Source organism: Lampetra planeri, chromosome 4 (genome assembly GCF_965212315.1).
Source record: "Lampetra planeri chromosome 4, kcLamPlan1.2.h2, whole genome shotgun sequence".
Lineage (NCBI taxonomy): Eukaryota > Metazoa > Chordata > Hyperoartia > Petromyzontiformes > Petromyzontidae > Lampetra > Lampetra planeri.
Genome location: NC_136110.1, coordinates 28,587,344 through 28,600,485, shown reverse-complemented (window position 1 = coordinate 28,600,485; position 13,142 = coordinate 28,587,344). Strand labels below are relative to the sequence as shown.

The window sequence follows — 13,142 nt, the reverse complement described above, 5'->3', positions numbered from 1 at the left end:
ATGAGTTCATTGCGCAAATACATCCAGCGTGTATTAGTGGGGTGGCACAGTGGAGGTCGTGGGTTCGATCCCGACCCTGACGCCTGCTGCTGTATATTTGGAGTTTGCGTGTCTCTCTCTCCCCGTGGCCGCGTGGATTCGTCTCCTGGACATTTTTTCCTCCACTTTTATTTACGTGCATTTCGGCGTTTTTGGCTGGTGTACATTTCCACGCGATGGGCCACTTTGTTGAGCTATCATTTGTGGCCAGGCCACTTCTGAAAAAGAGCTACGTAGCTCAGTGGGCCTTACCTGGTAAAATACTAAAATAGTTTGTTTTGCTCCATTACAAATACGGCAACGTTAACTCGGTGGGCTGTCATCCTATTTTGCGTCGAGTACGCTGCTTGTCCCTGAGACCGCTACCCTTTTGACGTTTTGGCCGTTATCGAGCAAAATCTGTGTTAACCGGCATCCATGGGGAATGGGGAGGGTGCCGGTTAATCAAACATTTAGCACCTCCGATTAGCACGGTTGGCTACGTACGGTTCGAAAGAAGTTCAACATTCATTCATATGCTGTTCGCCTGATGATGCTAGTTGTAAATACTGGGGAAACGTCGTACTCAGATTGCAAATGCTGTGGATTTGCTCTCCAACACACCGGGTGTGCTGGACTAGTAACGAATTGTCATGTTCTGTTTACGTGACATACCTTACTAATTGGCTGTGTCGGATTAACGACACATTTATATTTGCGCGATCTATCCCAAAATAAACCCCTATGTTATATCTGAGAGTTATACTTGCAGTTCACCAAATTTTCCAAGCGCATAAAACATTTCTAGAAAGAAACCGCGCATTACATTTTAACTAAGATATAAGAAATAATGTACACTTTTGCAGAGGTACTCACAGGTCCATTTTGGAGCATTCAAAGTTGATTGTAGAGAGGAGTAGGGTCGTTTAGAATACAGGACAGATAGTCTCCGAGTTACGATATTTAGATTTTACGATGGCGATAGCGATACGACAAAATTGTAAAATATTTTAAATTTCGCGCAGCAGGTGAGTACAGTACAATATGATACGTTACGATACGTTCAATGCATGTATGATACGTAGCTTTAGCGATTTAATTTTAGGGTTACCACGATACGATATATACGTTCAATGCATGTTAAAAGTTTTTTTTTTTATAGCAGATAGGATTGTTTCCTGAAAAAAACTTTCTATAAAATTGCAGTTCCTATAGGTAGGCTAAGAATTTACCTTGTTTGTTTACTTTACATTCTAATGTGCAATACAGTATTGTAATTCATAAATACATACACTATATAGTTTATACAGTACGGTACTGTAAATTGCTCTGTTTTGCTAAATTATCACCATTCCGATTCAAAGCTTTCTTGACTGCAGGGATTCATCTCCTTGGTTCTTTCGGTAAAGTCACGTAGAGGACGGCTGCTTGCGTTGTGGCCGAAACGTCGTGAGAATGATTTTATTATGTTTTATTTTTACTATTTTATTATTTCCCTTCTACGTGACTTTACCGAAAGAACCAAGAAGATTATCACCATTCTTTAAGACTCCTGGGTAGGCTAGGCCATCTTCGACTTACGATATTTTTGACTTACGATAGGGTCGTCGTAACGCATCTCCATCGTAAGTCGGGGACTACCTGTACACAGTTGTGCACTGCTGTATGTACGGCTGCCGTGGGTACCATCACTCTGCAGGCTCCTGAAGCTTCTCTCAACACAGATCTATGATAAGCGCATGGCAAGATGCCGGATAGCTGTCGGAATTATACCGGATAAGCGAAGGGAGATTTGCATTGCCGGCTATAGCCGATGCCGGTTAATAGAGCATTCCGGATGGAAAAGTTCCGGATAACAGTTTTTTTTTCTTTCTACAGATCATTGCGCTGTGTTTTTGCAGAGGTCACTTGTCACCAGTTTGAACGCATTACGTTCACGAGACATTGAGAGGCGTTGTCTGCGGATGGGTTGAGTAATTTGACACTGCTGCTATTTGGGGTTCTCAGAGTAGAAAATGTAAATGCTGACGTTGAGCCGTACACAAGGTAATTGAGTTGCCTCTGCTTCTGAATGTCGTTATTTTCTTATATATTTTTTTTCTTCTTTTTTTCCCCCTCGCCCCTAAGTGTACCGGTAATATAATACGACCACACACATCAGTATATTGAAAATATAATTTTTAAGTAAATGTTTATTCAAGGCGTCGCAGTTTGAAGGACCATTTAACAAATTTGACATTTCGGCATTTCTTGTGTCAGCAGTTTCTAGGTAAGCTAAGTCTTCTATCGCAATGCTCGTAGATGCAGTCACCACACACGTGTCTTTGAGCTTACTGGTCGATCTGTTGTGCCATTGGTCATGAAGGGAGCTGACGTGGTGTAATGACGAGCTCAATGGACTCACAATCCAGACATCGCAAGTTCTATTAGATTCTCCCAGTGATAGGTTTTTACCCTTTCAACTGGTACAAAAACTGACACCTTTATACAAGGCATCATGCTTGCAATAACCACAACACAAGCAGTCAAATTGCAAACAAAAAGAAACAACTCTGATAATGATAATGATATGCACTGTCCTTGAAGTTGATTGGTCCACACCTGAGACAGCTTTTTTAGAGCCTAGTCTCCATTGGTGTTGGACCAGATGACGCCAAAAGGCGTACAACTCAAAAACAGCGCACTATCAGAGTATTGAGAGCTCGGGGTAAGCATTTACACAATGAGACCTCCTTTACCAGTGGTAAAATATAATGATAGGTTTTTACCCTTTCAACTGGTATAAAGGTGTCAGTTTTGCTAAATTACATTCTTCCAAAGATTGCTAAATTTAGCAATCCTTGGAAGAACGTAATCAACCAGGTAGGGTGTTGACTGTTATGCTAGCCGACTATCTGTGTTGTATTACATTATATTTGTAAGTCTACTAGGTTTTGTTTTCTCTTTCATTTGGACCTGATGATGATTGCTTGTGTTGCAATCGAAACCTCGTATGCTATTATTTCATTTATTATTTTCTCTTTCTACGTGACTTTACCGAAAGAACCAAAGAGTAATTCCTGCAGTCACGAAAGCGCCAAATCTTGTTTGATTAAATTATTTACAGCGCCGTGCCGTTTGTAAGTTCACACGTTGTCAATCGGTGCATTTGTTACTAAAATTACATTCGAATTGGGTGCTGGTTCTTTGCTTTCAGGAGCGGTAATCGATTCTGGAAACGGTTACCAGTTTGCCTGTTATCGATTAACAACCCGACACACAACATTTACAAATAGAAAAGAACCGATTCTTCCACATGCGATTGAACGTGCGCCAACGTGCTTTAGGATTTATACGAATTTATTAATCTATGCATCATTGCGCCTTTACCAGACAGTGAAAGCATTGCACAACACGGTGGAATTTAATTTTACAGTTTTTTTTCAATATGGAACGTGAGTCGTAATAAAAACAAGTTGACTTGTAACATCCCAATCCTCCTGTCAGAGCACATTTTTTCAAAGTCGTTTACAAAGATCGTCTGACTGTGGGAGCTGCTGTTTTGGCTACCCTTGGCACGTGTGGCTGTTTCTGTCCGTCTGATTAAACCCGCTGTGGATTGCAAACGAAGTGTGGCCACAAAAAAGTCATTTGAAAAAAATAACACTCCCATTTTAATTGGTTTCCTGGAATAGTTCAAATGCATTCGCTTGTGTCGGTGACACCATGAATACCTGAAAACGTCTATCCGAACATATTTTGTTAGATTGTGTTTTTTTAAACATTATTTGAAATTATATAATATATCGTGTCCGTAAAGGCATAATCTGTTGTTGTACAATTATAATTACAGAGCAGTTTCGGCTACAACATGCAGATGCTGAGTAGTTTGGAGATAGCATTGTACCTCCGATTAGTATGGTTGGCTACGTACGGTACGGAAACAAAAGTTAAATGAAAAGTACAGCGTACAAGTCTCATCCCTCTAAACCTCCTCGTGTCCGTTGTGGCACTGGTGATGTATGTCATTTCGAGATTTGAGGGAAAGTGCCAGGTGTTGGCTAACAATCTCACGTGTGATTGTTCCCAAACCTTCTGTTATTGATGTTGAGAAAAGATGAACGCATTTCTCAAGAACACCGTGGCATTGCAAAGAGAAATGAAACGGGTGACGTTTGGGCCAATGGTCCTTGTACATAGCACGTAAGAGAAATCTCCATTTCCTGAAACGCCGCCTATTGGCATAGGTTTTTGGTGTTAAGGGCACGGGTGTAATTGACGAATGCGTTGGCTCTTATTTTGTTATTTGTGCTTGGAACACCAACGTAGCAGCATCATAAATCGTTTGTGCTGTTGAAGATCACTCCGGCGTTTTTCTTTCTTTGGCACACGCACATTACCTGTCACGTAATACCAACATTCACCCACACAGTTCAAGCCGCTGTCTAAGAGTGGATTATACTTTTATGGATTCCCTGCATATACAAGTGGGATGATTTAATGCCTCCCCTCCCCCCCCACCGTTTATCCTTATAATCTCGTGCCGTTAGCAAGCACCTATATAGGCTAGCAGAGCACACTAGGTGTTGCCAACCATGTGTGGCAAACCATGCCCGGCCGCCTTTCGCCTCCAGGTCGTTGAATTTTGCAGGCTGTAACAGGCACCCATTTAAGTCTGAGTTGACCCTAGGGTGGCTCAGACCACACACGTGCATACGGATGAAAAAAAGGCACACTCAAGGCGTTTATAGCTTTGCTTCACGTGAAATTTCCTCCACTGGTATGTCTGTAAAGTGGGATGATTAATCACCTGAGATTCATAATTAGTTTGGGGAGTACGGCAATACTATATTTTTTATACCAAAAAAAACCTCACCTGATATGGCCAATTTCTACGAGGAAATGTAAACCTTTCTCATGTCTCCTTTGCTAATAATTCATTCCAAATTACCAGGACCTAAACATCTCCATAACTGTTGATGTATGGTGGGAATATACGTTGAGATTAATTCTCTTCCAGACACGCGGCTATTTGACACTTTTCCCTTTCGGCAGCCCAGCGAACGTTGGGCTCGGCGTTGGACGGAGAGCGCGGGTATTTCTGTAACCCTATCGCTTTCCCACAGAGCCGCACGCTGTGCTGGAGACCGATCCTGTCCATCACGGTGCGAGAGAAGCCTTGTCGCAGCGGCGTGCGCCGGCGTTCGGTCGCGTTGGGCCCGTATTTTTTCGAGGAGCGGGTCACGAGAAGGGGGGGGGGGGCGGTCTAACGTTACACGTGCCCCCTTCCCCGCAGATTCACACGCTGTGCGAGAGCCTCACTCTCTCCGTCACCGACCAGCAGCTTCCCATGTTCATCCGCCTCATCCAGCTGGGGATCGCTCTCTACTACGGCGAGATCGGGCAGCCGGACGTCGCCCAGGCGGGAGACGAGGCCCCCCCGCACACTCCTGAAGTGCCCATGACAGGTACTGCTGCTACTTCCTGTAGCCCCAGGGGGGCCTGGAGGACGTACGGCTCGTGGGCCAGATGTGGCCCATGACTTCATTTCACCCGGCTGCGCGACTTAATTTCGTTCATGCTGTCGCCGCCACACGAGGCCCACCGCTTAAAGTGGGCCTGCTAATTGCATTTGTCCGTCACTGCAAGCAAGCATCTTAGCCGCGATTATCGGCTCTTGGGGGTGGAATTTATTTGACTCCGGCAACACTGTCCATTTTATTTTAGCGTTTTTAGTTAAGGCGAGTACTCATAATGTTTGGGTTATTATTAGATAACGCTAAGTGGTAACGTGTGGCCCGCCAATGGTATTTGAAAGACCCGATTCAGCCCTCGGTAATGAAGATGTTCCCCACCCTTTATTTGATCATAACATTGAGGTGGCCGTCGCATCTCTGGCTTTGCTGTAGCTCAGCGCGTCAGGCCAGAACTTAACCTTCAACCACAAAATGAATACCCTTTTATGCGGAGTCAGCAGACAGTGGTTAACGGAAGGATAGACTGGCTTTCGCCATAGGAAAGTGGAATGTTTGTTCCCTGGCTCAGAGCCACCCGACTGCTCGTGTGAGCAGTGACCCACATTGTATGTGAACTCAGAGCGTAAGGACACGTCTATTGACATCCATTCCTAAGCCCACGATACACGCGTTGAAATGCGTGTTTAAGAATCGATGCTTTTCAATTGTCAGTTGGGGCGCCGTGGTGGCCGAGATGTTCTCTATCTCCTCTGGTATAGAGGGGGTTGTTGGTTCAATCCTGTCCCTGACGCCCATTATATGTTTGGAGTTTGCATGTTGCCCCCGTGGTCGCGTGGATTTTTCTCTGGGTGTTCCGGTTTTTCCCCTCCACATTTAGAACCAAAGAGTATGGATTCCTGCAGTCACGAAAGCTTCAAATAAAAGAAATGCGCCGACTTACAGTGTTGGAGAGGGGATAAAAGCAGTGCGAGTGCCAACGTGACCCACGTGACTTGCATCTCTTGACAGCCCTTTGTCAATCCACTGCCGTATGAAAGTCTCCCTGTGCCGTGTTGCTTAGCCATACTTCACCACGCTGGTCAGCGTGGATTGGCGAAGGAGGGCGGCATGCTTTGGACCAGTTCAGAAATCACTCGGTTAGCTGTGGCCGGGAATTGAACCAGAGAGGCCAGGTTCAAAGCACAGTGCGCTTCTAACCACCGCGTCACCTCTTTGCTCCTAACTTGCATAGCAATGGGCTGAATTTTTGTTATGTTTATATCATCATTGATGTCTGTTGCTGCTAAGCCGTTGGGCGGTTTCTTCAAATCAGGCTGAGAAAAATTTATCGTGTTGTTTTTGCAGTCGGGAGGACAGCTCTCTGGGCTATTTGTCATCCAGAGAAAAGCCTCTCACACCATCGCTGCATCTGATAGGCACGCTATCGGATGGAAAAAAAAGTCATTTATTTGCATGGGGAGAGATTTCAAGAGTTGATGTTTTTCGCCGTCCTTTTCATCCCCGTGTCTTCGCCAGATGATTAATGTGTGGCCCGCGAGTGTTCGATAACCAAGTTGTGCTCCTTGGCTCGGGAACGAGTAGGCCGCGACCCCCGCGCGGGAACTTTGAGAACCATTGGAACCTCATTTGCCAATAAAAAATATGATAATTTTTTTTTTACCCTTCTATCTGGCAACAAAACTGACACCTTTTTGAGAACGTCGATGTTTTAATCCCGTTTGCCATCTCTTGACGCGCACTCGAGCCCCGTGCCGCCCCGCCCCCCGCCGCTCGCCCATTCTCACACGATGGACACCGTCCTCGGTTCACATGCCGCGGTGGTGCACGAGGCGCTGCTCGAAAAAGTTTTGATCAAAAACCCACGTGGCGTCCCTATGCGCGCGTGCGTGCGTGTGTGTGTTTGTGTGGGCCGCGTCTCAAGGAGCTTCGCCAAAGCGGGTGGGCCATGCTCATTTCGTGAAGAGACAAGAGATGGCCCTTCCTAGGCAGAGGACGAAAGAGAGAAGTCTCTTTGAGCCCTGGACTCGAACGGGAAGTCATGAGCGCACGGATTGGCTGGGGGAATGTAAATGCACGCGCGTTCAACATTAATTTTCAACAGACTACACTGATTCTGTTGAATGTATGGCATATGAAAGCGAGTCTTCATGGTTCGCTTAACACACAGCCAGTGCCAACTTTTGAAGTGTGTCATTCTCAAAAGAGTATTCACCGCTCTATGTACGCCTGTATGTATGTGTCTGTTCCTTATGTCCTGGGCCGCTCCAAGGTCGACTCAGCCTCAAATGATTACCTGGTACGGTGTGTAAACATCGCCACAAAGGAGACAAAGGTGGCCGGGCGTGGTGTTGGCCACCCACCCCCTTGTGTGCCGTGCTGGACCTTTATAGGTGCTGCTTGCTAACAGCACTTGCCCCAACAGTCTGTTAAGGCTATACGGGGGGAGGGGGGATCTTTATCATTTGTTGGTTCCGTAAAGTAACATGTTCTTAAAAAAAAAATGTAAACACCGTTACAATGCTGTTTTTTGGTGCGCAGTCCGCGGCGCTCTTGCCAACGAAGGCCATCGTCGGATACGCAGCAACACGCCGGGCGTTCGTGGGTCCCGTGGAAAAATTGAGCAGACGCGCCGCTGACAGGGCCGACGTGGTGAAAGATGGGCTTTGTGACCCCAGGCCAGCTTTCTGATTTCACGTCGCAGGAATGCACGGCGGGCAGGCCGCGAGGGCCTGAGCGGAGCGCGGGGGATTATGTGGGCAGGGGCAAGCTTAGCGCCACCGGGGGTGCGGGGAGGGAGGAATTTGTTAAATATTGAGATCTCGCTGGAAAAACGTGGGCTTTGCGAGGGTGCCGGAAACATACAGACTTGCATAAGTACGTACGTGCGCACGTACACACACAAAGATAACGATTCCCGACAGCCTAGCACGTACACACACACACATATCACAAAGATAAAGATTCCCTGCATGTCGGGGCAAGTGCAGGTTGCGAGCATCTATTAAAGGCCGGCACAGGGTACGCAGGGGCAGCTGTGGCCAGCACCACGCTCGGCTGCTTTGGCCTCCCACAGTTCCGATGTTTATACACCGCACCAGGTGCTCTTCTTCTAAGGGCTGAGTCGACTGAGAGAATGCTCAGGAGCCTTTCGTATATTTCACCGCTGATGTTATCTTTGGTCAGGAATCGAACTCAAGGTCGCCAGGTTCATCGCGCAGTGAACTCACCACTACGCCACCGCGCCACCAATGTGCACACATTGCGTTACTAGACCAACCTGCTTGGGCACCGGATTTTTGCTGTGTTTTGCACTTTTGAACTCTTGCGGTTCAACATAGTGGTTTTAATCATCGTCCATCCTCACCCGTGCCATCATCGCCACCTTCATCGCTGTCATCTGCCGTTTCCTTATCCTGTATTCTTAATGTGTCGTGAAAAAATAAGCAGTTTTACAGATGAGGAGTATTTGTGGTGAGTATGTGGTGGGGGCATCAGTGCAGTGAATAGTGAAGTGCGCTGTGCTGTGTACCTGGCTGACCGGAGTTGAATTCCCAGCCGGTCCAAAGCCCTCCCTTCACGAACCCACATTGACCCGTATGGTGAAGTATGGTCAAACAACCCCCACGACTGACAAGGTGTAGGGAGAATCTCCATCCATAATTTTATTGACAAATCCTGGAAATTATGATTGTGAGTTGTTTCATATTTGAGATTTGCAACTTGTTGAGTGTTTGAGGGCGGAGAGAGGTGATTGATAATGTGATATAATTGGTTATCTAGGCTAAGTGAGCGAAACATGTGAATATTATAATATATTCTAGGTAATGGCGGTTATTGTTTACATTTGAAGTACAGTATGTGTAAAAAAGCAAAAGACTGAACAGCATCGTTAGATGACAATGCGAAGCAAAATAACGGTGTCCATATTCTTTGGGTCTTTCGGTAAAGTCACGTTGATGCGTTCAAAGAAAATATTATTTTGTTATTTTCTTTGAACCTATCGACGTGACTTTACCGACAGACCCAAAGAATATGATACAATAATATGAATTCCTTCAGTCACGGTCGGTGTCCCTTTAATAACTACTACTTTGAACGTGAAAAATATATTTGAAGTGATAATGTCTGTTAATTATGAACAAATAACGACGTAGCATTGATACAATAATTTTTATTATGCTTAATGTAGCTGTGGCAAGCGCTATCAGATTGATTTGACACAAAGTACATTTTTGTGCACTCTGGGGAAAATGTAACTACAGTTTTTTTGCAAACGTCTTTCATTATGGTTAAATAAATGGAAACTGATTAATGGAAAAGCTGTGGTTTGTATCGGTACGAGGGTCCGCAAGATGTTAAAATATGCGATAGCTTATGAGTATGTTGACGTTTGAATTCTGGCACGATGCGTTATTTAAGCGCCAGGGTTTGTGTTTTACGTGCATTAGTCATTGTTTAATTAATGTGCTTTAAGTAAAGTACCTCAAACACCCAGCCCTACATCTGGCTTAAATCTGCCATGCTGCAGTTTTTAAATGAGTTTCACCTCTGCGTGAGGCCGAGTTTGGGCCAATCGATGGGCACTATACCCCCACCCCTCCATCCAATATTATACAGCTGGCTCCGTGCCTGTGTTTATTAAGTAAAATTGCGATCGTGTCCATTGCAGGACGCTTCAGAGAGCGCGAAACGTGTTCTGCACGCAAAGAGATTCGCGACGGCGCCACGCCTGCCCCCATTCGAAGGGCGTGCGAGAAACACCAGGGAGGGAGGGGTGGGGGGAATCCAGACATCATCGCTGATATGTTTATAATGTGCTTCTAGTGTATTTGACACTGCCAGTTCTGCGAAAACGCCCGTGTGTAAATACCGTGCTCGTTTTGTTTGGCCTATTTATTTATAACTTTTTAAAACAAGCTCATTTTTATTGGAGGGAACACTCGAGGAAAACACAGTTGGTTGTGGCGACATTTACACCTTCCACTGCTTTGTAATTAATGGCGAGTGCGCTGGCGTGTGATTAATTTAGCGCCACCGTAATGCAGGGGTGCACAAAGCATTTGGTGCGATTTCGATTTAAAGCTTTCGTGACTGCAGGGATTCATATTCTTGCTTCTTTCGGTAAAGTCACGTAGAAGGGAAATAATAAAATAATGACGTTTCGGTCACAACGCAAGCAGCCGTCCTGAGGACACAGTTGGTTGCGTTGTGACCGAAACGTCGTGAGAATTTCATTTGATTAAGTTGTATTTTTATTATTTCCTTATTTCCCTTCCACGTGACTTTACCGAAAAAACCAAGAATATATTTGGTGCGACTCGGAAACAAGGAGTTACCGCTCTTTACTTTTGTATTTTCCATCATAGAGGTGTTTGGGTTAGTTTTTGGGTTTGTATTCTTCAAGATGATTAGTCTTTCCTGGCTAAATAAAGATGATTTATATTCCTGTTTATATTTCCTGAAGGGTAGCAATTGGTATACAGGCTTTCTCCGAAACTTAAGCTTTGTGTAAACGTTTAGACGCCTTGTGAAAATTATGGCATAGAAAACTGAGTTCGTCATTATTATTATTATTGGTACAGATACACCGTGCAGTATGATGTCAAACATCGCTCCTCCTCCTCCTCCTAAGATCTGCAGGTAGCGAAGAACTCTCCACGATTAGGAGCCCATCCGAGCCAATCCAAATCTGCCCGTCCACACTGATCTCCGACACTTGCCGATCAGTCTCATAATGTTACTCAAGTCGCTGTCGAGCAGAACCGGTTACCCTAGCCATACAAATAGGCCGATCGCCGATCCTGCTAAAGAACCCCGCGGGATTTTAGCCTGCCTCGATCACCGTGGTCCCCACGTCAAATGGAATCCACTCAGCCTACGACATATCTGTCCCCACGCTACCTTCACAAGTGAAAGTTAACAGAAGGCTCGGCGTGCGATCGCGGAAAACACCGACCAGGTTGTCGTTCGTGCAGTGGCGAAGCGCCGTGAGCTCCAGGCTAACTAAACGAATCTGTTCTCCATCCCGCTGTACGCTCGCAAGGCATTCGCTCGCATTCTTCTTTACTATGGATTAATAACGGCAGATTCGAGATGCAGTTTTTTTGTATTTGTTATCCACTCAATTGGTCAGAAGCAGAGTGTGGATCTCGTCCATTCCTCCTTTAATGGGGTGAAGGCAGCAGCAGCGGCGGCGGCCGCGGCAGAGTTGCTTAGGATGCGGTCGACGGTTTGGGACTCGTGGCCGCACTCGCAGGCCGCCCAATCTTTGATGCGCCGTTCTGTGCATCCAGTGGCCGCGTTGGCCATGCCCGTTCCTGATTCGGTCGATGGTCGACCCATCGGCGGGTCACGTTAACGATCGAGGACGTTTCTCGCGAACAGAGGATGGCATGGACCCGGAGGACAGCAGCCTGTACTACTCCTCCCAGCGGCCGGACGACAACGAGGGCTGGGTCTCTTGGGCCTGGTCGTTTGTGCCGGCCATCGTGGCGTACGAAGATGAGCAGCGCGAGGCTGCGGAGGGCGACGAGGGCGACGAGGAGGAAGGGGAGGAGCTGGACGTGGGCGGAGACCCCGAGGAGGGCCGCAAGGCAAACCGACGGGGTCATCGGCCGCCCAGAGATCCCATCCTCTCGGTCGGGTTCTACATGACCCGTCTCACTGTCACATTCAAGGTGCGAGGTCGGAGGCTCGCGGCCATTGCCTGCCAGTACTTTACGATTCGTAGCGCTCTTGCATGGACGAAGCGTACGACAAATGTTTGTTTCGTGTTTGTTCTCTCGGTTTCCCCAGGTGACCGAGAGCCACCCGGAAAGTGCTTTTTACGGCTCCAACAAAGTGATATTCAAGCCCATTTTAGTCTGGGAGCAGGAGGGAACGGCTGTTGATGTAAGTAGACCGTGCATGCTTTGTGTGTGTGTAGGGTGATGGGTTAGCGACCTAAATTTACATTCATGTTCGAAGTCAACATTGGTGGAAAATTACATCTTGTATGTGTATGTATGTATGTTGAAATTCTTTCGCACCATACGTAGCCAAACATGCTAATTGGAGGTGGCCCTCCCCTAGGTCGACTCGGCCTCAAATGAGTACCTGGTGCAGTGTGTGAGTATCGGCACTTCGGAGACAAAGACGGCCGAGCGTGGTGTTGGCCAGTCACCCCCTCGTGTGCCGTGCCGGCCTTCATAGGTGCTCGCTAACAGCACTTGCCCCAACAGTCTGTTAATGCTAGACGGGAGATTTTTATCTCCGTATTACGTAAATATGTAGTTCAGCTTGTGATTTATTCAAGCCTGGGCATCCTCTTGAACGTTGAGTCAGATTCACGTCATACAGGATGGAACCAGCACGTTCCGTGCGGAGTGTTTGCCTGCTGGCAGAGTCTCGGCGTTCGCGCGCTGTACCCGTTGTGCGTGTGTGTCTCCCGGCGCCCGCCCATAGGCTCTCATGCAGGGCGAGCCCTTCTTCAACTGCCAGTTCGGCTTCGTCAAGTGCCGAGCCTCGTCCCAGCACAGCATTCTGGGAGTCCGAGACTTTGAGGACTGCAGAGAAGATGGTGGAGTAAGTGCCGGACACGGGGCGAGCTCCTGGCTCCATCTTCTTGTCGGCTGGGTTTTTGAACCCATTTATTGATGAGACTTTCGAAGGGAGTCACGGCTGCGTGTC

General features: G+C 46.8%; 1 protein-coding gene across 4 annotated transcripts in view; it reads left to right on the top strand.

Annotated features, from left to right (window-relative positions):
* VPS13B (vacuolar protein sorting 13 homolog B) overlaps window positions 1-13,142 on the top strand; it is a 298,548-nt gene that overhangs the window by 44,488 nt on the left and 240,918 nt on the right. For all 4 annotated transcript variants that reach the window (XM_078593678.1, XM_078593679.1, XM_078593677.1 and 1 more), the window contains exons 7-10: window positions 5,294-5,465; window positions 11,859-12,151; window positions 12,270-12,365; window positions 12,918-13,037. In XM_078593678.1, the coding sequence (XP_078449804.1) occupies window positions 5,294-5,465; window positions 11,859-12,151; window positions 12,270-12,365; window positions 12,918-13,037 (681 nt within the window). The remainder of the gene's footprint in view (window positions 1-5,293; window positions 5,466-11,858; window positions 12,152-12,269; window positions 12,366-12,917; window positions 13,038-13,142) is intronic.